The sequence below is a fragment of the Pan troglodytes genome, chromosome 23, assembly GCF_028858775.2.
Source record: "Pan troglodytes isolate AG18354 chromosome 23, NHGRI_mPanTro3-v2.0_pri, whole genome shotgun sequence".
Lineage (NCBI taxonomy): Eukaryota > Metazoa > Chordata > Mammalia > Primates > Hominidae > Pan > Pan troglodytes.
Window position 1 is genome coordinate 44,008,013 of NC_086016.1, and position 24,002 is coordinate 44,032,014.

Below are 24,002 nucleotides of genomic sequence, written 5' to 3' on the forward strand. Positions count from 1 at the left end.
TGTGTTTTGATGAAGCCATACCACAAGGCTTCTCCCAAGTATGCAGTTTGCTTTCCATATCTGCTCCTGCACCTCCATGAATGCTGTTTGCTTCCCATCTGGATTGTCCTCTACCTTCACCTCTACCTACTGAATGCTACCCATCTCTCTCTCTCTCTTTTTTTTTGAAACAGGGTCATACTCTGTTGCCCAGGGTGGAGTGCAGTGGATCACTGCAGTCTGTGCCCCATGGCTCAAGCAATCTTCCCACCTCAACCTTCCGAGTAGCTGAGATTACAGGCATGTACCACCATGCCTGGATACTTTTTGTATTTTAGTAGAGATGGGGTTTCACCATGTTGGTCAAGCTGGTCTCTAACTCCCCAAATGATCTGCCAGCCTCGGCCTCCCAAAGTGCTGGGATTACAGGCGTGAGCCACTGTGCCCAGCCAGAATACTACCCATCTCTTAATCAGCTCAAATTGCAGTCTTTCTATTAGGTCATTCCTAATTACTTCAACTAAAACGAATCTCTTCTTTCACTAAATTGCTATGACAGTTTGTTACTAATAAATGTATGACATACATTTATATTATGTATGTCATATATTGTTTGCATTATGATCTGTATTCATGCTTTCATTCATTCTTTTAATAACTATTTAGAGCACCCACTGTTTGCTAGGGCTAGAGTAGCAAAGAAGGCAGACATTGTACCTAATGATCATTATACATTGGTTACATATATCATTAAGAAAGAAAAGGCTGGGGGACTGGGTATGGTGGCGCATTCCTGTAGTCCTAGCACATTGGGAGGCTAAAGCAGGCAGATCTCTTGAGCCCAGGAGTTTGAGACCATCCTGGGCAACATGGTGAAACCTCATCTCTACTAAAAATACAAAAAAATTGGCCGGGTGCAGTGGCTCATGCCTGTAATCCCAGCACTTTGGGAGGTCGAGGCGGGCGGATCACCTGAGGTCAGGAGTTCCAGACCAGCCTGGCCAACATGGTGAAACCCTGTCTCTACCAAAAAATACAAAAATTAGCCTGGCGTGGTGGCAGGCGACTTAATCCCAGCTATTTGGGAGGCAGAGGCAGGAGAATCGTTTGAACCCGGGAGGCGGAGGTTGCAGTGAGCCGAGATCGAGCCATTGCACTCAAACCTGGGGGACAAGAGCAAGACTTCTCTCAAAAAAAAAAAAAAAAAAAAAAATTAGCCAGGCATGGTGGTGCTTGCCTATGGTCCCAGCTACTCAGGAGGCTGAATGGGAGGATCACCTGAGCCCAGGAGGTGGAGGTTGGTGAGCAGAGATTATGCCACTGCACTCCAGCCTGGGCAACAGAGTGAGACCCTGTCTCAAAAAAAAAAAAAAAAAAAAGAAAGAAGAAAGAGAGAAAAAAGAAAGGAAGGGAAGGGAAGAAGGAAACGGAAGAATGGAAGGGAAGAAGGGAAGGGAAGAAGGGAAGGAAAGTCAAAAGGAAAGGAAAGAAAGAAGTGAGGGAAGGAGGGAGGGAGAAAGAGAAAGAAGAAATAAGAAAAAGAGAAAGAAAGAAAAGAAAGAAAGATAAAGTAAGAAAAAAAAGAACCCAGCAGGATTGGATGAGTGACAGTAAGGTGAGTCCAAGTTTTCCAGGTTAACAGTAAGGAGAGAGCACCACAGGCTGAGGGAACATGTCAGAGGGGGCTGGGGCAGTCTGCTGCCTTACTTTCTTTACCAGCGTCAAAGAACCATTTCTATTAGCACAGTGCTTTACACTTACCGCACAAGAAGTATAAGAATTAATGAACACACATTGAGAATAGGAGTAGGTTTGACAAGAAAAAGAATCCGATGATGAAGAGGGAGAAGAATAAGAGTAAATTGTCAGAGAATAAGATCATTTGAATTCCTTTTTATTTCAATAAAATAGTAGTAGTAGTAATAGTAGCAGTAGCAGCAGCTAATGTTTATTGAGTGCTTACTCTGGAAAAAAAAAAAAAACTACATTAAGGGCCGGGCACGGTGGCATGCCTGTAATCCCAGCACTTTGGGAGGCCGAGGTGGGCGGATCACAAGGTCAGGAGATCGAGACCATCCTGGCTAACAGTGAAACCCCCATCTCTACAAAAATACGAAAAAATTAGGCAGGCATGGTGGCGGGCGCCTGTAGTCCCAGCTATTTGGGAGGCTGAGGCAGGAGAATGGTGTGAACCCGGGAGGCGGAGCTTGCAGTGAGCTGAAATCGCGCCACTGCACTCCCGCCTGGGCAACAGAGTAAGACTCTGTCTCAAAAAAAAAAAAAATTGCGTTAAGAACTTTATGTGTGTCATTTTACATACATTCTTTATCGTGTGCCGTCTGTTCCTCATTTTCTACAGTCTCTTGAAGCGGTCTCCGAATGTGGAGCTCTCCTTCCCACAGCGATCAGAAGGCTCAAATGTCTTTAGTGGTACAAAGACAGGAACATTGTTTCTCACTTCATACCGGGTAATTTCTACTTCTACTTTAATCTGCTGATTAACTCTACATTTGTTTTCCTTGAAATGAGGAAAACTTAAACATTGACTTTTGAAGTGTTTTTAAACGTGCGCTTTGGGATTTTCCACACTGAAGGGTGATGGAAGAAAAGATGATGTTTCTCAGTTAGACCAGAATGCACCTTGCTCTTGTAAGTCTCAATCCATGGACAAATTCTGCATTCCTTTTCCAAAGTTTCTTTCCTTGCGTAGGTGATTTTCATAACTTCATGCTCCATCAGTGATCCCATGTTGTCTTTTATGATGCCATTTGATCTGATGACGAACCTCACTGTTGAACAACCAGTATTTGCTGCAAACTTCATTAAAGGAACTATTCAGGCAGCTCCATATGGTAAGTGTTCCCTCAGAAGTGTGTATTTTTTTTTCCCTCAAAATCTTCTAAAAGGTTTAAGATTCAAACTTGGATCATGTTGAAATTCAAACAAAAGCTGCCCTACTTTGTCAGGTAGTGCTTCCCTTGGTGTTTGTGGCAGTCTTTCTGTTGTCAGCTATGCCAGTTTCTTGGTGAGTGTGTGCCATTTCTTCCCCTAGGTGGCTGGGAAGGACAAGCTACTTTTAAATTAGTCTTCAGAAATGGAGGTGCCATTGAATTTGCCCAGTTGATGGTGAAAGCTGCCTCTGCTGGTAAGTGATGCTGATAAAGATATTAAGCACTTTGGGGTTTTTTGTTTGTTTGTTTGGGGTTTTTTTTGTTGTTGTTGCTGTTGTTGTTGTTTTGTTGTTTTTGAGACAGGGATTTTTGTATTTTTGTAAGTTGGGGTTTCACCATGTTGCCCAGGCTGGTCTCGAACTCCTGAACTCAAATGATCCTCTTGCCTCAGCCTCCCGAAGTGCTGGGGTTACAGGTATGAGCCACCATGCCCAGCCCACTTTGGGGTTTTAAGGCTTGTGGAATTAAAGCAGGACTTCTACTCAGCCAAGATTTGCTGGCCTTTGTGGCCAGGCAGTTGGTATTCACACACATATTCAGCAGGCATTTCCTGGGCCTACCTACAATTGTCAAGTACCATGTTACAGGGTAGGAACACAAAGATTATTCAGTCCCTTCCTATCCTGAAGGAGCTTGCAATCTAGTGGGAGCTTACAGCCAGACACCCAGGTGACTAATTATACCTGATAGTCTTTTGTCCATTTAAACACTGACCTCAGATATCTACTGAGCGTCTCTTCCTTGGGTCAGGGAGCCCTTAGTTATTCTTTCTTTGGTGTGGCTTTTTATTTTTTCTTCTCTCTGGACTTGCCTTTGCTTTTCTCAGGTTTAGTCCCCATCTTACATGAGAGGGGAGTAGAGGTACTGTCAAGACTTATAGCACTGATCTAATGGATGTACCACAGAACTCTTTCAAACTGTGACTACAAATAATTTTTTTATCTCATATATGTGTGTGTGTGTATATATATATATATATATATATTTTTTTTTTTTTTTTGAGACAGTGTCTTGCTTTGTCACCCAGGCTGGAGTGCAATCATGCGATCTTAGCTCACTGCGACCTCCACCTCCCGGGTTCAAGTGATTCTCCTCCCTCAGCCTCCCAAGTAGCTGGGATTACAAGTGTCCACCACCAAGCCCAGCTAATTTTTGTATTTTTAGTAGAGACGGGGTTTCACCATGTTGGTCAGGCTGGTCTTGAACTCCTGACCTCAGGAGATCCACCTGTCTCAGCCTCCCAAAGTGCTGGGATCACAGGCGTGAGCCAGCATGCCTGGCTGGTCCTTGCGATCTTTAACCCATGGCTTCCATGGCCTCTTTGTACAGCCAGCAGAGAAGGGAATAAAGATCTCCCCTGGGAAATTTTTATGGGCCAGGCCTGGAAACTGTCTACATTACATCTGGTCACATGCCATAGGCAAAACTCAGTGTGGTAGGCTGATAATGGATCCACAGATATATCCCCATCCCAGTCCTCAGAAACTGTGACTGTTACGTTATTTGTAAAAAGGGTGTTTGTAGACGTAATTAATTTAAGGATCTTGAGATGACAAGATTACCCTAGATTATTTAGGTGGCCTCTAAATGCCATCACAAGTGTTCTTATAAGAGAGATGCAGAGGGGAGACAAGACAAAAGTGTTTTCTTCGGTACCACACTTCCTCACATTGGTCTTTAATGGATATATCTTACCAACTTGGTAGAATCCTCACTTAGAAGTTTTTTCTGAATATCTGTTATGATTAGGTGCTATGCTAGGCCTGGAATAAGCACAGGCAAATGAGATACAATCTCTGCCCTTAAGACACGTGCCATTCAGGACAAGGGTCATATTTCTTTTCTTTCTTTCTTTTTTTTTTTTTTTTGGAGACAAGGTCTTACTCTGTCACCCAGGCTGGAGGCTCCAGTGCAGTGGCACAGATAAGGCTCACTGCAGCCTCAAACTTCCAGGCTCAAGCAATCCTCCTGCCTCAGCTTCCTGAGTAGCTAGGACCACAGGCATGCACCACCATGCCTGGCTAATTTTTAAAAATTTTTTTGTAGAGATAGGGTCTTGCCATGTTGCCCAGGCTGTTCTTGAACTTCTGGGGTCAAGCAATCCTCCCATCTTGGCCTCCTAAAATGTTGGGATTACAGGTGTGAGCCACTTCACCCAGCCCATGTTTCTTTTTTATCTTGTGTCTCAAGAGCATTGTTGGAAACACATGTAAGGTGGTGATTAAATACTCTGTTAATTGTTCAGTTGATATCTGCTATATATCTGACTTAATTAAAAGAGTTCCTATTTTGCCAAATTTGTCTTTCCAGCTGCCCGAGGATTTCCACTTAGAACCTTAAATGACTGGTTCAGCTCTATGGGAATTTATGTAATTACTGGGGAAGGGAATATGTGCACTCCACAGATGCCTTGTTCAGGTAAGGTATGGCAGAGAGGTTCTTCCTGGAAGGTGGAAAATTATGCCAGAGGCTCAAAGATCTATCCCTTGCAGGCTTGCCTCCAGCACCCCTGCAGGAGCAGCAGCAGAGCTTTAGGGGCTTGGAAAATGGTCACATCTGTGACTTTGTTTCCAGACTGAAACCCAGTGGCAAAGTCAGCAAGTGACTGGGCTTTGGTTTCAGGCTTACTTTTTTTTTTTTTTAATGACATTTTTTTATTTCTTTAAGTGATTTTTTTCATTGTGGTAAAATACATATAACATCGCCTTTACCACCCTAACCTTTTTTTTTTTTTTAATTGATCATTCCTGGGTGTTTCTCGCAGAGGGGTATTTGGCAGGGTCATAGGACAATAGTGGAGGGAAGGTCAGCAGATAAACAAGTGAACAAAGGTCTCTGGTTTTCCTAGGCAGAGGACCCTGCGGCCTTCCGCAGTGTTTGTGTCCCTGGGTACTTGAGATTAGGGAGCGGTGATGACTCTTAACGAGCATGCTGCCTTCAAGCATCTGTTTAACAAAGCACATCTTGCACCACCCTTAATCCATTTAACCCTGAGTGGACACAGCACATGTTTCAGAGGGCACAGGGTTGGGGGTAAGGTCACAGATCAACAGGATCACAAGGCAGAAGAATTTTTCTTTGTACAGAACAAAATGAAAAGTCTCCCATGTCTACCTCTTTCTACACAGACACGGCAACCATCCGATTTCTCAATCTTTTCCCCGCCTTTCCCCTCTTTCTATTCCACAAAACCGCCATTGTCATCATGGCCCGTTCTCAATGAGCTGTTGGGTACACCTCCCAGACGGGGTGGTGGCCGGGCAGAGGGGCTCCTCACTTCCCAGTAGGGGCGGCCAGGCAGAGGCGCCCCTCACCTCCCAGACGAGGCGGCTGGCCGGGCGGGGGGCTGACCCCCTCACCTCCCTCCCGGACGGGGCGGCTGGCTGGGCAGAGGGGCTCCTCACTTCCCAGTAGGGGCGGCCGGGCAGAGGCGCCCCTCACCTCCCGGACGAGGCGGCTGGCCTGGCGGGGGGCTGACCCCCCCACCTCCCTCCCGGACGGGGCGACTGGCCGGGCGGGGGGGCTGACCCCCCCACCTTCCTCCCGGACGGGGTGGCTGGCCGGGCAGAGGGGCTCCTCACTTCCCAGTAGGGGCGGCCGGGCAGAGGCGCCCCTCACCTCCCGGACGGGGCGGCTGGCCGGGCGGGGGGCTGACCCCCCCACCTCCCTCCCGGATGGGGCGGCTGGCCTGGCGGGGGCTGACCCCCACCTCCCTCCTGGACGGGGTGGCTGCCGGGCGGAGACGCTCCTCACTTCCCAGACGGGGTGGCTGCCAGGCGGAGAGGCTCCTCACTTCTCAGACGGGGCGGCTGCCGGGCAGAGGGGCTCCTCACTTCTCAGACGGGGCGGCTGCCGGGCGGAGGGGCTCCTCACTTCTCAGACGGGGCGGCTGCCGGGCGGAGGGTCTCCTCGCTTCTCAGACGGGGCGGCTGGGCAGAGACGCTCCTCACCTCCCAGACGGGGTCGCGGCCGGGTAGAGGCGCTCCTCACATCCCAGACGGGGCGGCGGGGCAAAGGCGCTCCCCACATCTCAGACGATGGGCGGCCGGGCAGAGACGCTCCTCACTTCCTAGATGGGATGGCGGCCGGGAAGAGGCGCTCCTCACTTCCTAGATGGGATGGCGGCGGGGCAGAGACGCTCCTCACTTTCCAGACTGGGCAGCCAGGCAGAGGGGCTCCTCACGTCCCAGACGATGGGCGGCCAGGCAGAGACGCTCCTCACTTCCCAGACGGGGTGGCAGCCGGGCAGAGGCTGCAATCTCGGCACTTTGGGAGGCCAAGGCAGGCGGGTGGGAGGTGGAGGTTGTACCCAGCCGAGATCACGCCACTGCGCTCCAGCCTGGGCACCATTGAGCACTGAGTGAACCAGACTCCATCTGCAATCCCGGCACCTCGGGAGGCCGAGGCTGGCGGATCACTCGCTGTTAGGAGCTGGAGACCAGCCCGGCCAACACAGCGAAACCCTGTCTCCACCAAAAAAATACGAAAACCAGTCAGGCGTGGCAGCGCGCGCCTGCAATCGCAGGTACTCGGCAGGCTGAGGCAGGAGAATCAGGCAGGGAGGTTGCAGTGAGCCGAGATGGCAGCAGTACAGTCCAGCTTCAGCTCGGCATCAGAGGGAGACCGTGGAAAGAGGGGAGGGGGAGGGGGAGGGAGAGGGAGAGGGCTTCCCAACATAAGACTCAGGCTTACTTTTAATGATATATACAAACCCGGAACATACTTGGCAATCCTGTTAGTGGGAAGGGTCACTTCCTGTTTATAGCCTGAGCAGAAAATATATGCTCTTGCCCACTTCCTTGTTTCCATTTCACATAGCATAGTCATCATACCTGTGCCACACCCTTCAACCTTACTGAGGACTCAAGCCCTGGGTCCTTTAACAGTTTGTGTTGTTAAAGTCCACTGCTACTGAATGGGGTTTCTGGAAAGTAATTCTCAAACATGGTCCACTGCCTACTGGTGGGCCACCAAGGGTCTCCTAATGCTGCCAACACACACAAAAATATGGGACTTTTCTTGAGTTCTCCTTGGAACTTGATATGCATGTCCATGGGTCTTTAGTTTTGTATGTAACTTAAAGGCTACTTATTTGTAACCTTAATTGTTACCTTGGTTTTTAAAGGTTATTACAATCTAATATTCAGACTAAAGTAATTGTTGCTAGGGTTTAACATTTTTTCAGTTGGTGAAATTCACATAACATATAATTAACATTTTAATGTGTACAATTCAGTGGTATTTAGTGTAAAATTTAGCAGTATTTGACGTATTCACAATATTATACATCCACCAGCTGTCTCTAGTTTCAAAAAGTGGTGTTTTTTTTTTTTGGAGACAGGGTCTCACTTTGTCACCCAGGCTGTAGTGCAGTGGTACTATCATGGCCCCCTGCAGCCTCGACCCCCTGGGCTCAAGCGATCCTCTTACCTCAGTACCCCCAACCGGAGTAGGCTAGGACCACAGGCGCAATCCACCATGCCCAGCTAATTTTTATGTGTTTTTGTAGAGACAGAAATCTCCCTATGTTGCCCAGGCTGGTTCTGAACTCCTGGCCTCAAGCCATCTGCCCACCTTGCCCTCCCGAGGTGCTGGGATTATAGGCATGAGCCATCTCTGGCAGCCTTTTTTGTTTTTGTTTTTGTTTTTGTTTTTTTGAGAGGGAGTCTTGCTCTGTCGCCCAGGCTGGAGTGCAGTGGCACGATGCAAGCTCAGCCTCCCGGGTTCACACCATTCTCCTGCCTCAGCCTCCTGAGTAGCTGGGACTACCGGCGCCTGCCACCACGCCCGGCTAATTTTTTTTTTTGTATTTTTAGTAGAGACGGGGTTTCACTGTGTTAGCCAGGATGTCTCGATCTCCTGACCTTGTGATCCGCCCGCCTCAGCCTCCCAAAGTGCTGGGATTACAGGCTTGAGCCACCACACCCAGCCCCTGCCAGCCTTTTTTTTAAAAAAATTTTGTAGATACAGGGTCTCACTGTGTTGCTTAGGCTGGTCTCACACTCCTGGGCTCAAGCAAGTCTATTGCCTTGGCTTCCCAAAGTGCTGGGATTACAGGTGTAAGCCACAGCATCTGGTCTAGTTTCAAAACTTTTTATCACCTAATAGCCACTAAGAAGTTACTCCCCATTGTCCCCTCTCTGATCCCCTGGTATCCTCTAATCTGCTTTCTGTCTTTATTGATTCACCTATTCTGAATATATCACATAAAAGAAATCATACAATATGTGACCTTTTGTGTTTGGCTTATCTCACTCAAGATAATGTTTTTGAGGTTCTTCCAAGTTGTAGCATGTAGCAATACTTCATTTCTTTTCCTGGCTGAATAATACTCCATTGTACATATATACCACAATTTGTGTATTCATTCCTCCATTGATGGACATTTGTCTTGTTTCCACCTTTTGGCTATTATGAATACTAGCTGCTATAAGCATTTGTATATAATTTTCTACGTAGACATATGTTTTCATTTCTCCTGGATATGCATCTTGGAGTGGAATTTCTGGGTCATATGTAAATTCTCTAACTTTTTGAGGAACCACCAACTATTTTCCAGTGCTGCACTATTTTACATTCCTGTGTAAATGTAAGTGTTCCTATTTCTACACATCCTCAGCAACACTTATCTTCCTTTTTTTTAAAAAAAAATCTATATTAAAGCCATCCTAGTGGGTATGAAGTGGTATCTCATTGTGGTTTTAATTTGCATTTCCTTAATGACTAATGATGTTGAACATCTTTTAATGTGCTTTTTATATACCTTCATTGGAGAACTGTCCAAGTCTTTTGCCTATTTTTTTTATTATTTAAATTGGATTGCTTGTCTTTTTGTTGTTGAGTTGTAAGCATTCTTTATATAGTCTGGATATGAAATCCTTGTCAGATATATTATTTGTAAATATTTTTAGGTTTTCTTTCACATTCTTGATAATGACTTTTTTTTTTTTTTTGAGACAAAGTCTCCCTCTGTCACCCAGGCTGGAGTGCAGTGGCACCATCTTGGCTCACGGCAATCTCTGCCTCCCGGGTTTAAGTGATTCTTGTGCCTCAGCCTCCTGAATAGCTGGGACTGCAGGTGTGTGCCACCATGCACAGCTAATCTTTGTATTTTTAGTAGAGATGTAGTTTCACCATGTTGTTCAGGCTCATCTAGAACTCCTGAGCTCAAATGATCTGCCTGCCTCGGCCAGTGGGTTACAGGTGTGAACAACTGTGCCCAGGCAAAAATGGCTTTTAATGCACAAAGGTTTTTAATTTTTATCAGATTTCTCTTTTTTCCTCTTGTTACTCATGCTTTTGATGTAAAATGTGAGAATTCGTTGCCAAATCCAATGTCATGAAGATTTATCTCTGTTTTCTTCTAAGCATTTTATAGTTTTAGCTCTTATATCAAGCTTGTCCAACCCATGGCCCAGGATGGCTTTGAATGCAGCCCAACACAAATTCATAAACTTTCTTCAAATGTTATGAGATTTTTAAAAATAGCTCATCAGCTATCGTTAGTGTTAGTATATTTTATATGTGGCCCAAGACAATTCTTCACCAATGTGGCCCAGGGAAGCCAAAAGATGGGCCACCTCTGTTTTATATTAAGGCCATTGATTCACTACAAGTTAATTTTTATCTGTAGAGTGAAGTGAGGGAAGAACCTCATTCTTTTACGTGCAGATATCCAGTTGTCCCAGAATCATTTTTTGAAGAGACTATTTTTTTCCCATTGAATGGTCTTGGCATTCTGTCAAAAATCAACTGTTCATAGATGCTTGGGTTTATTTCTGGACTCTTAATTCATTCCATTGGTCTCTAAGTCTGTCCTTGTGCCAGTAAAACACTGTCTTGATTACAGTAGTTTTGTAATAAATTTTGGATTAAAGCAAAATAACTTTACAGCTGTCCATTCACTTTATCCAGTTAAATCACTTTGGGGAATGTAACCCAAGGTAATAAGTAAAACTCATGTTTATTGTAAGGTTAATTGGAAAGTCAGAAACAACAAAAAGAGTCATCTATCCATATGATGAAATATTATCCAGCTTTGAATTTATGAAGTAAATTAACAATATGAAGACATTTCTTATAATATTAAGTAAAAGAGCCAGATTTAAAAAATCATATGGCTGGCCGGGCGCAGTGGCTCACGCCTGTAATCCCAGCACTTTGGGAGGCCGAGGCGGGTGGATCATGAGGTCAGGAGATCGAGACCATCCTGGCTAACATGGTGAAACCCTGTCTCTACTAAAAATACAAAAAAATTAGCTGGGCATGGTGGCGGGTGCTTGTAGTCCCAGCTACTCAGGAGGCTGAGGTGGGAGAATGGCGTGAACCCAGGAGGCGGAGCTTGCAGTGAGCCAAGATCGCGCCACTGCACTCCAGCCTGGGCAACAGAGTGAGACTCCCTCTCAAAATAATAATAATAATAATATGGCTGATATGATCATGATTATATAAAGAATATTCACAGAGATTCTACAAAGAAATACACCAAAATAGTAAGTGTTCAATGGTAGAATTATAGATGGCTTTTTTCCATTCCTCTTTTCTCTATTTTCCAAACGCATATTCCTCATTAAGCATGTATTACTTTTTTTCATAATCAAACTTTATTAAGTAAAACACGTATCTGTGCACGAGTATAAGTAACGCACCGATCTATTGATAGGGTTGTTTTCATGTTGATTTGAATCCCTGCACAACAGGAAGTGATATGCCTTCAATTGGTGATAGCTAGAGGAAATAGCTTTAGCATTATTCTGCCTGACTTCTCTTCTTGCGTCAGTTTGCTTCAGCATTATTTTTTAAGTTCTTCCTTCTCACATATTCCTTGACTTAAAGGTAACTGAATTTTTTTCCTTCCATTATAATTCCCAGTTATTGTCTATGGAGCCCCACCTGCAGGATATGGAGCCCCACCTCCCGGATACGGAGCCCCACCTGCAGGATATGGAGCCCAACCCGTAGGAAATGAAGGCCCGCCTGTGGGATACAGAGCCTCACCTGTGCGATATGGCGCCCCACCTCTTGGATACGGAGCCCCACCTGCAGGATATGGAGCCCCACCTCTTGGATATGGAACCCCACCTGCAGAATATGGAGCCCCACCTCTCGGATATGGAGCCCCACCTGCAGGAAATGAAGGCCCGCCTGTGGGATACAGAGCCTCACCTGCTGGATCAGGAGCCAGGCCTCATGAATCTACAGCAGCCCAGGCTCCTGAAAACGAGGCTTCTCTTCCCTCTGCCTCCTCTTCTCAGGTCCATTCTTAACCTTCTAAGATGTAAACCTTGAAGACTCACCAAGCAAAGAGGTACCCTAAAATTGAAGTCAGGATAAGGAGGAGGACTCAGGTATGTGATCACAGGCTTCTCGCAGGTAGTTGTTCCACCCTTTGGAAGGGCAATCTTATGGGGGAAGGTGAAACTTTACTTCTGTGCCTAGATTTTAGAAGCAGAATCAACTCTTAAGTAGCTGGCCAAAGGAAGAATACTATTGTGGGGCTAATTCCCCAGTAATTTGGTTGACATTGGGTTGCATTTTTAAACATAACTTTTTCCACACTCACATTCAGGGTTCCTGTCTTCCCATCCTCATTCAAGAAACATTTATTATGCTCCGTTTGCTAGGCACTAAGATGCATGCTAAAAACGTCATGTTGAACACTTAGTTGTTTGAGAAAGCTAAATTTTCAATAGTAAGAGTATTATAAATTACGGTGGATCCACAAAATGGAGTATTATACACCTGTTGAAAACTATGTCTAGAGGTAGAGAAAGCCTTCTTTGAGGAGACCAAAAACAACAAATAAAAGCATGATAAATTGACTATATCAAAATTTAAAACTTCTCTATGACAGAAGTTAAAAGATAGGCAACAGAATAGGAAAAAGTGATTTTCAACATATATATTAATTTATAGTCAGAATACGTGAATAACTACAAATCAGTTCTCCCCAAAATGACAGAAATATGAATTGCCGAATAACCAAGGCAATAGCATGGCCAGAAAATGTTTGAAAAGATGTTCAGCTCGACTAGTGTTAGGGAAATGCAACCTGAGATGAGAAAACATTTTTATCTCCAAAGATTTACAAATATTAAAACTCTTGATATGGCACTTTCACATCTTAAAATCTGCCTCCGAGAAAACTTGCATGTGTGCACAAAGATGCATGTGGGAAGATTTCATTATATTCATTGTTTCTAACAGCACAAAATTAGAAATAACCTATATGTCCATTAATAGGAAATATATGAATAGGCTATGGTATGCCCATACTACGTATGCAGAAATTTCTAAGACTTGTTGATAAGGAGAAAAGCAAGTTGTAGGGAGCATATACTATAGTGATTTTCAGCCTCATCAGACTGAATGCCCCATTTTATAACAAATATTTATATTTTATAACAAACGTTTATATTTGTATATTTATAACAAATATTTTGTAATGTCTCCTTCACTTCAATGAAGTTTGTGGATAATTGCATATGATTCCACACCATTTCAACCAAAATTAATAGGCCATAAATGTGATAGAGGAAATAAAAGGAGTTTGTAGTAAAATTTTAAGTGTTTTAATATATAAATGCTCAGATTCTACCACACTAGAAGACATACTGAAGTAATCAAGGGTTCACTCCCATATACATAGTCACCATAGGTATAAAGATTAGAAATGCTAACTGATATGAATATGTTGCTTTGGTGACTTGAATTCCATTGCTATTGGCAATATTGTTCTCCAAAATGGTGAACAACCTTTGAAAATTTTCCAAATAAAACAAAGTGTAGTCTTCCCTTGATTTACACAGTGGTTGAATTCCTGAAAATTTCTGTATATATTAAAGTCATATAAAACAGAGTTAGGCTGTAGGCTCAAATGATTATAAACATGCTTCACCTACATCACTGGCTGGAGAGCCATTTGAAAGTCAGGAGACATAGGACAATTAAGGTACCGCCCTGTACGTTTCAGGATGTCTCTCATCTTCGACTCCTCACCCATTAAGTGCCAATAATGGCCTCTAATTGGGATAACCAAAAATGCTCCCACTTATTTCCTAATTGCTCCCTGGGGGGCAGTACCATCCCTGCTGAGGACCACTATTCTAGACTGTTTCAAGGCTTTCAGCCCCTTCAGAGCTCACCATTCTCCCACTCTGGCAAGGTAGGCAAAGTTCTTAATTTCATTGGCCTTTCCTTATCTTACTGTAGGCTCATCAAGCCACCTAAAAGGGAGGCCTTAAAAACACATTAGTAGCCAGGTGTGGTGGCACGTTGCCTGTAATCCCAGCACTTTGCACTTTGATAGGATAAGGTGGGAGAATCACTTGAGGCCAGTTCAAGACCAGCTTGGGCAATATGGCGAGACCCTGTCTCTAGGAAAAAAAAAAAAAAAAAAAAAAAAAAGCCAGGTGTTGTGGTGTGCACTTGACCCAGAAGACATTTAAATCAATATATTTTCTATGCATTTTTTTTTTTTTGAGACAGAGTCTTGCTTTATCACCCAGGCTGGAGTGCAGTGGCACAATCTTGGCTCACTGCAACCTCCACCTCCCAGGTTCAGGCAATTCTCGTGCCTCAACCTCCTGAGTAGCTGGGATTACAGGCAGGTAAAACCATGCCCAGCTAATTTTTTTTATTTTTATAGAGATGGGTTCTGGCCATGTTGGCCAGGCTGGTCTTGAACTCCTGGCCTCAAGCAATCCTCCTGTCTCAGCCTCCTGAAGTGCTGGGATTACAGGCATGAGCCACTGCGCCTGGCCTTCTATGCATATTTCTTATATGTAGTTGAAATCATGCTATATAATGTTTCACCAGATATTTTACATTTTCATAGGTTTTGAAGAAATGCTTGTAAATATTGTTAGCGACCACATAATATTCTGTGACACAATTACACCATAACGTATTTTCTCAGTCCCTCTTTTAAGGTATTTGAACTGTTTCCAGGTTTTTGTTATTACAACTTCGTGATTAACTTCTTTGTATATGGAGCTTTTTAAAAGTTTTAAATGCTTTCCTTAACACAGCTTAGAGTCATTGATTGATCTGCATAGTGAAAATTAGGAAACCAGATGCTCCCATGTTCTCAAGGACAGCCTTTCTTAAGGAAGTCAGGTAGATATTAATGGGTTTTATGTGAAATGGAGTAACTGGGTTAAATATAATTGAAAAAGACAAGAAAACTGGTTTCTTTACTACTTCTTAGAGCCTTGACTATACTAATGGACAAAATCTCCAAGAAGGAGAGATTTTCAAAATTTACAGTTTTTTCAAAATTATTTGATTTTAGAATATTCAGTAAACATTTTGTTCAATGGAAGAAACTGAGAAACACTTTCTGGAATTATGGGATATTAGAATTAGAATGGACTTCAGGTATCTGGAGTATGCTAGACCTTAAAGCTCTTTCCAAAAATGAAGACAAGTCAAAAGACCATTCTTCCTCCCATTCCAAGTAAAAGAGCTTTATGTCCAATTTACAGAAAGCAGGGTGGGACATCTTGAAGATAAAATATATAGAAAGTAGCTGCTGCTTCCTCTCAGAAATTACTGGGATAGAGTTATGGGTCTAGGAAGCTGGAATGTCAAAACACAGGGACAGCCACTTTGCCCAGGCAACTGGCATGAAGGGAAGAAGTGAAAAGGGAAAGTGTGGCTGTAAACCTCTCTAAAGTTTCCAAACAGGGAATCCAGGCAATATTGGATCTTAAACATGGGTCATAGGATCTGGCGCTTTTATCCCTAAAATTTTTGGAGGAAAATAATGAGATATTTTAAGTTTCTTCTTTTCTTACTTCCAAACTACAGTACGTGGGCAACAGTGACAAGGAGAGGAAGGGAGGAGAGACTCAACCAACTAGAGCAGGGATAAGGTTTCCCTTGTTCAGCTTTTCAGTGTCTGCTGGAATGTGATGGTAAGTTGAGAACAGGGTGAATGGGTGAGGCCTTTTTTATATCAGAAAGTTTTCCGAGTAACTGATCTCTGGCAAATATTTGGGGATTAGAATTCTAAAAGAATACAAACTAGACTTCTCTTCTGCTCTTCATGTTAGTTATACTTGTACCAGGTAGATTTGAGGTGGGGTCCAGTTACCTGAAAAGCGTAGCAGGTTCGAGTTTCTTAAAGGTGGAATTCCACCATGTTCTCCTGTGCAAAGGGTACCTGTTTACCTGGTCCACCAAACTGCCCCAGTACAACCAAAGGCTGTGACTGTGTAAGGATAGAACCAAGTGGAGCCACAGTTTGGACCCACATGGTGCTGCGTGGCACACCTACTGTTAGTTAGCTCCCACTGTCTGGTACAGTTGTTTCCCCCAAAGGCTCAGTCCAATTTGTTCTATAAGAAGAGCTTTGTGTCCTGTATATTCAAAGGACCCTGGTTTTTGCTTTGCTGAGGACAAATCCAGTCAGAATTCAGCTGAGCCTTCTGCATGCTGAGAGCACTCATGTGCTGAGTTCCTCAGCTCCTCACTGACATTTTGAGTACTTTCTTTCTGACTCACTCACTGTGCTGGTGGATTCCACTCTTCATGTCTCTTCCCCAGCTGCAATACAGAAACTATACTCTGTTGTCTACTCTTTCATTTCCTATTAGAAATATAAAGGGATAGAAATAAGAAGACCTTTTAGTCCTGGACTATCTGGTATTGGCCCCTAAAATGAGCCTGCAAATACTCCTTTTCATGGGTAAGTGGATGCTCCCCAGCCTGCTGGAGCAGAACCTTCCTGGCTCAGCTATCCTGAGATATCAGGAGAAAAACATATAGTTGGTGTGATTTTCCTCTTTTTTGGTTTTTTTTTTTTCAAGATAGAGTCTGGCTCTGTCCCCCAGGCTGGAGTGCAGTGGCGCGATCTCGGCTCACTGCAACCTTTGCCCCACAGGTTCAAGCGATTCTCCTGCTTCAGCCTCCTGAATAGCTGGGATGACAGGTGCCTGCCACCATGCTCGGCTAATTTTTGTGTTTTTAGTGGAGACAGGGTTTCACCATGTTGGCCAGGCTGGTTTCGAATTCCTGACCTCAAGTGATCCACCCGCCTCGGCCTGCCAAAGTGCTGGGATTACAGGCGTCGGCCTGTGCCTGGCCGATTTTTCAATCCATAGATTAATATGTTCAAGAAATATTGCATGTCTTTGTTTTCTGTAAATTTATTTCTGTTACCAAGATCCCCACCACCATCTGCTTTGTTGGTGGGCTCCTCACAAATCCTAAGATTATGCAGAGGTATCCAGATTTTATTTGGCACCAAAATGCTGAGAAGTTTCTTCTGGTCATCAGACTGCTTCTGAAACAGCCACTATCCATTCCTGGCAGTCCCATCAAGTCTAAAAGCTTGTTTCCTTGGGACCCCAGAATCTTGGGTAGGGCTTAGAACCAGGGTGTCAGAGATCCAACTCTGTGTACCATATTGCTCCTTAGAACTGGGAAGTAGGACCCCAAAGGCCTCCTTATCCTTGAGAGTCTGACAATTCCTTAAACTTCCAGATTCTGCCCTCTCAGCTGTGCTGTTGGTCTGCATCACCTCTATCTCTTAAGCATCTATCCTAATCCAAATCTCAGGATTTGGGTTTACCCAAAAGGTAATAGAAAGCCTTTGCCTTCATGTTGACTTGGCTTTCCTTGCCTAGCACTTGGTTGCTTGTTTGAAAATCATGTATGTATATATATAAAATGTAGAAGCCCAATTCAAATTAATAATGTAAAAATTTATTCTGTTACACAGATTACCTCATTGTCAGGTAGGAAGTGAAACGTACGATATTCTTCCTGGCCTTTGCCTTGAGAGTCTTCTGGAGCCTGAAGAGGGTGGGGCAGACAACCATGGACTGCTAGAGAATAAACTTTTTTTGAAGCTTCCTAAATGGATTAGAAAGAAGGGGTTCTGTCAAAGGGAAAGGGTCTATACAGATGTGACCAGCAGTTTGATTAGTTTAGATGTATGATTTAGTAGCCAATATAAGAAACTTGTAATTTTTAGTAATTAGAATTTATTATAAATAATAAAACAGGGTATTAATTATTAATATTATGGTATCTTTGGGGTGTCACTTTTCTGGCCAGAAACCTCTGTGGACAAGTGGCACCTCTGCCCAAGTATTGCTTGGGCCCACTGGGCTCATTCCACCCACCCGGCCTGGCAGGCTGCACTTGGCTCATGCTACCGGCCTGGATCCCATGCCTGCCAAGGGAGATTGCATGGAGTGACAAGGGGTGTGTGGGGAAGTGTGGGGTCTGGCTATTTTTCAGTCAGATGTGCCAGCTGCTGCAGTGGGGTGGTCAGCTCCAGGTACCAGCATGGGCACCAGCTCTCCACGAGGCTGCAGCTGGACCAGTCGCACTCCAAGCAGCTTCCACAGCTGGCACCAGGGAAAAGGTGGTGCCCAGAAGCTTGGAGATGCCAGGAACCATAGGGCCCCAAAGAGGGAGTCACAGCCCTGGCTTGGAGAGCTCCCAGGTCTGGGCTTCCCAAAGGGCTGCAGCTCTTCTTTTCTTCTCTTTGCCCACAACATGTTGAGCAAGGGGCATGTCTCAACCCTGTTTGTGTTACAGGTCTTTTAGCCTCATTTAGTGGGTCCAAAGTTCTTCAATGAGGTGCACAGACAAGTAGAGGGTGAGCAATGAGAATGAGGTACACAGACAAGTGGAGGGTGAGCAAGACAAACAGGAGCTATTGAGTGACAATAGCTCAGAGGAGGCCTTGGAGTGGGTAGCTCCTATCTGCAGGCAGGTCTTCCTGTCATCTCTGTGGCTCTCAGCAGAGAGGAGGCCCTGGAGTGGGTAGCTCTTCACTGCAGCTCATTGTGCTGATGTCTGCTGCTCTCAACAGAGAGGGGTCCTGGAATGGGTAGCTCCTCTCTGCAGCTGGTCGTCCCAACATCTGCTTAGCTCTGGCTGAGCCCAGGGATTTTATGGGCCTCAGAGGGGAAGAAATGCATATCGATTGGTCCATATGTGGCCATGGGCAGGCCCAGAAAAGCCACCACAAGTTCTCACTCCAGTCCATGGGACTGGCATCCTGGCCCCCAGCTTTCAAGCCCTCCCTGGCCTGAAGGTGTGACCTCACCAGGGACCCATCCCCTTCTACCCAGGAAGCTGTCTGCCTCCTGCCGTTGATGGTACCCAGGCTGTAGGTGCCAAGCCAAGCTGCCCTCAGCTCCCCTCAGTTTCCTTCTATGCTCATTGTGCCCAAAATCTGGAGGGGGCCAGGGCGGCAGGGGGCTGGTGTGTCAGCACTGCCCAACTTTGCTCTGAGATCAGAGAAGGCAGGGAGAAGCTAGGCAGTAGGAACAGGCATTTCCATGCCTGCAAGGGCAAGGGGGTATCGGGGGACCTGCCCCAATAATCACGTAGGTTCTTTTCTATTTTCCTAAGCGTCGGCTGACTTGAGAAATAAAAGGACAGAGTACAAAAGAGAGAAATTTTAAAGCTGGGCATCCGGGGGAGACATCACACATTGGTAGGATCTGTGATGCCCCACAAGCCACAAAAACCAGCAAGTTTTTATTAGGGATTTTCAAAAGGGGAGGGAGTGTGCGAATAGGTGTGGGTGACAGACATCAAGTACTTAACAGGGTAATAGAATATCACAAGGCAAGTGGAGGCAGGGCGAGATCACATTGCTAATGAAGTTTCGGGCACCATTGTCATTGATAACATCTTATCAGGAGACAGGGTTTTGAGATCAACCCGTCTGACCAAAGTTTATTAGGCGGGAATTTCCTCTTCCTAATAAGCTTGGGAGCGATATGGGAGACTGGAGTTTATTTCACCTCTGCAATCTCGACCATAAGAGACAGGTACGCCCCAAGGGGGCCAGTTCAGAGACCTACCCCTAGGTGCGCATTCTCTTTCTCAGGGACGTTCCATGCTGAGAAAGGAATTCAGCGATATTTCTCCCATTTGCTTTTGAAAGAAGAGAAATATGGCTCTGTTCTGCCCGGCTCACCGGTGGTCAGAGTTTAAGGTTATCTCTCTTATTCCCTGAACAATTGCTGTTATCCTGTTCTTTTTTCAGGGTGCCCACATTTCATATTGCTCAAACACATATGCTGTACCATTTATGTAGTTAACGCAATTATTACAGGGTCCTGAGACGATATACATCCTTCTCAGCTGACAGGATTAAGAGATTAAAGCAAAGACAGGCATAGGAAATCACAAGGATATTTACTGGGGAAGTGATAAGTGTCCATGAAATCTTTACAATTTATGTTTAGAGACTGCAGTAAAGACAGGCATAAGAAATTACAAAAGTATTAATTTGGGGAACTAATAAATGTCCATAAAATCTTCACAATCCACATTCTTCTGTCATGGCTTCAGCCGGTCCCTCCGTTTGGGGTCCCTGACTTCCCGCAACAAGGGGGGCCTTCCTGGGCCCCCAAGAGTGCAAGGATGCCTGGGTCTGCAGCCACGGTTTGGGCAGCTGGAGCTGTGCCTGGGAGGGTGGAGCTCCCACCTGCCCCTCTGGGCCCTGAGAGCACAGGGATGCCTGGGTCTGCAGCCATGGCTTGGGTGGCTGCAGCAGCATCCAGGAAGCTCCCACCCCAACTTGGAAGGGGCGGGTCTCGTGCTTGTCCCTGGCTTTTGCCTTCTCCATGGAGCATGCAGCCCTGGCCATGCCTAGTTGCTGCAGCCAGCGTGATGGCAGCAGCTGCTCCAGATGGCCTGCTGCTGCCATCATTAATACGTAGCTATTAAACACAGTTGGTGAATCACTTTTTTGTCTCTTAAATTATTTTGCAATAATTTAATATTTATGACATACAAAAATTATATATATTTAATGTATACAACTGAATGTTTTTGTGAAACATTGTGAAATGACCATCACATTCCAACTAATTAACATATCTATTACCTGTATATAGTTACCATTTTTATACCCTTTGACCAACATCCTCCATTTCCCCCTCTTCCCAGCCCCTGGCAACCACCATCCTACTTTCTGTTTCTATAGTTTGACTATTTTAGATTCTACATAAAAGGGAGATCATGCAGTATTTCTCTTTCTGTGTCTTGCCTATTTTGTTTAACATAACTTCCTCCAGCTTCATTCATTTTGTTACAAATGGCAGGATTTTCTTTTTTAAAGGCTGAATAATAATCTGTTTTGTATGTGTGTATAATCACATTTTCTTTATCTGTTCATCACTGAAGGACATTTAGGTTGTTTCCATATCTTGACTGTTGTGCAAAATGCTACAGTGAACAATGGGAGTACAGATATCCCTTTACTATCCTATAGGATTGTTTGATCATATGTTCTATTTTTTTTTTCTTTGAGACCAAGTCTCGCTCTGTCGCCCAGGTTGGAGTGCAGTGGCGTGATCTGGGCTCACTGCAAGCTCTGCCTCCTGGGTTCACACCATTCTCCTGCCTCAGCCTCCCGAGCAGCTGGGACCACAGGCGTCTGCCACCATGCCCGGCTAATTTTTTTTACTTTTAGTAGAGATGGGGTTTCACCATGTTAGCCAGGATGGTCTTGATCTCTTGGCCTTGTGATCTCCCTGCCTCGGCCTCCCAAAGTGCTGGGATTACGGGCGTGAGCCACCGTGCCCGGCCATGTGTTCTATTTTTAATTTTTGGGGAACCTTCATACTTTTTCCATAATGGCTGTATGAATGTATATTCCTAACAGCAGTGTACAAGGGTTCTCTTTTCTCCACATCCTTGACAACATTTGTTATCTTTTATCTTTTTGATAATAGCCTAAAAGGTGTGAAGTGATATCTCATTGTGGTTTTGATCTGCATTTACCTGATGATTACAAATGTTGAACACATTTTCATATGCTTATTGGCCATCTGAATTTCCGTTTTTGAGAACTGTCTATTTTGGTTCTTTGCCCATTTTTTAATCCAGTTATTTGTATTTTTAGCATTGAGTTGTATGAGTTCCTTATATATTTTGGATATTAATCCCTTATCAGCTATATAGTTTCCAAACATTATTTTCCCATTCTGTAGGTTGCCTTTTCATTTTTTGGATTATTTCTTCTGCTCTGCAGAAGCTTTTTAGTTTGATGTAATCCCACTTGTCTATTTTTTCTTTCATTGCCTGTGCTTTTGGTGTCATATTGAGAAAATTATTACAAGACCAATGTCAAGGTTTTCCCAATGTTTTCTTCGAGGAATTTTGCAGTTTCAAGTTTTACATTTGAGCCTTTTGTCTATTTGAGTTGATTGTTGTGTAGTATGAGATGAGGTCAGATTTCATTTGTGTGTGTGTGTGTGTGTGTGTGTGTAGATATCCGGTTTTTCCAGTACTGTTTATTGAACAGATTATCCTTTCCCGATTGTGTGTTCTTAGCACCCTTGTCAAAGTAAGTTGTTCATTAATATGTGAGTTTATTTCTGGGTTCTCTGTTCTGTTCCATTTTGTCTGTGTCTGTTTTTATGCCAGCACCATACTATTTTGGTGATAGCTTTGTAAGATAGATAATTTGTAGTCAGGAAGTGTGATATCTCCAGCTTTTTGTTCTTGTTCAAAATTGCTTTGGCTATTCAGGGTTTTTTGTAGTTCCATATGAATTTTAGGATTTTTTTTTCTATTTTTGTAAAAAGTGCAATTGGGATTTTGATAGGGATTGCATTGAATCTGTAGATTGCTTTAGGTAGTATGGACACTTAGACGATATTAATTCTTCCAATCTGTGAACATGAGATGTCTTTCCACTTATTTGTGTTTTTATTCTATTTATTTGTGTCAGTTATTTTGCTGAGTCCCATAAATTCCTAAGTATTTTAAAATTTTTGTTGCTAAAGTAAATGAGGTTGCATTCTTAATTTCCCTTTCAGATAGTTCATCTTTGGTATATAGAGATGCTGTGGAGTTTTATATGTTGATTTTGTGTCCTGAAACTTTACTGAATTCATTTATTAGTTCTACCAGTTTCGGGGGGAGGTGCGGGGAGAGAGAGAGAGAGAGAGTGAGAGAGTGTGTGTGTGTGTGTGTGTGTGTGTGTGTAGTCTTTTGAGTTTTCTATGTATATGATCATGGCATGCAAAAATAATCTTACTTTTTCCTTTCTGACTTGGAAGCCTCTGTTTTTCTTGCCTGATTGCCCTGGCTATGACTTCCAGTACTATGTTGATTAACAGTGATAAGAGTGAGCATCCTTTCCTTGTTCTGTATCTTAGAGGAAAGAAAAGCTTTCAGTCTTTCACCATTGAGTGTGATGTTAGTTGTGGGCATTTCATAAGTGACCTTTATTGCATTGAGGTAAATTTCTTCCATACTTGTTTTGTTGAGTCTTTATCATGAAAGGATGTTGACTTTTGTCAAATGCTTTTTCTAGGTCTACTGATGTGATCATCTGTTTTTTGTGTTTCCTTCCTCTTATTGTGATTTACTACATTGGTTGATTTTCATATGTTAACTGACCTTGTATCCTATGGATAAATCCCACTCTATCATGTTGTATAATCATTTTAATGTGCTGTTGAATTTGGTTTGCTAGTGTTTTATTAACGATTTTTGCATTTATGTTCATCAGGGATATTGCCTGGTAATTTTCTTATGTTATCTTTAGCTTTGGAATCAGGGTAATGCTGACTTGATAAAATGAGTTTGGGAGTGCATTCTCTTTTTTAATTTTTGGAAGAGTTTAAGAAGGCCTAGTGTTCTTTGAGTATTTGGTAGAATTAGCGTATGAAACCATCGGTCCTGGGCATTTCTTTGTTGGATTTTTTTTTTTTTTTTTTGAGACCAAGTCTCGCTCTGTCACCCAGGCTGGAGTGCAGTTGTGTGATCTGGGCTCACTGCAAGCTCCGTCTCCTGGGTTCACGCCATTCTCCTGCCTCAGCCTCCTGAGTAGCTGGGACTACAGGCGCCTGCCATCACACCTGGCTAATTTTTTGTATTTTTAGTAGAGACGGGGTTTCACCGTGTTAGCCAGGATGGTCTCGATCTCCTGACCTCAGGTGATACACCCACCTCGGCCTCCCAAAGTGCTGGGATTACAGGCGTGAGCCACTGCGTCCAGCTGGATTTTTTTTTTCTTTTTCGAGATAGGGTCTTACTCTGTTGCCTAGGCTGCAGTGCAGTGGTGTGATCATTGCTCACTGC

General features: G+C 44.0%; 1 protein-coding gene across 4 annotated transcripts in view; it reads left to right on the forward strand.

The window, feature by feature from the left end:
- The window catches only part of WBP2NL (WBP2 N-terminal like), a 34,263-nt gene extending 16,411 nt beyond the window's left edge, over positions 1-17,852 (forward strand). For 2 of the 4 annotated variants that reach the window (XM_054675584.2, XM_063807983.1), the window contains exons 2-9: positions 2,339-2,447; positions 2,690-2,831; positions 3,032-3,124; positions 5,241-5,348; positions 11,802-12,277; positions 14,960-15,047; positions 15,741-15,847; positions 17,656-17,852. In XM_054675584.2, coding sequence (XP_054531559.1) covers positions 2,339-2,447; positions 2,690-2,831; positions 3,032-3,124; positions 5,241-5,348; positions 11,802-12,196 — 847 coding nt within the window. In that variant the 3' untranslated portion in view covers positions 12,197-12,277; positions 14,960-15,047; positions 15,741-15,847; positions 17,656-17,852. The remainder of the gene's footprint in view (positions 1-2,338; positions 2,448-2,689; positions 2,832-3,031; positions 3,125-5,240; positions 5,349-11,801; positions 12,278-14,959; positions 15,048-15,740; positions 15,848-17,655) is intronic. The other 2 variants (XM_054675585.2, XM_054675586.2) reach the window with 2 other exon arrangements.
- The last annotated feature ends 6,150 nt before the right edge of the window (positions 17,853-24,002 follow it).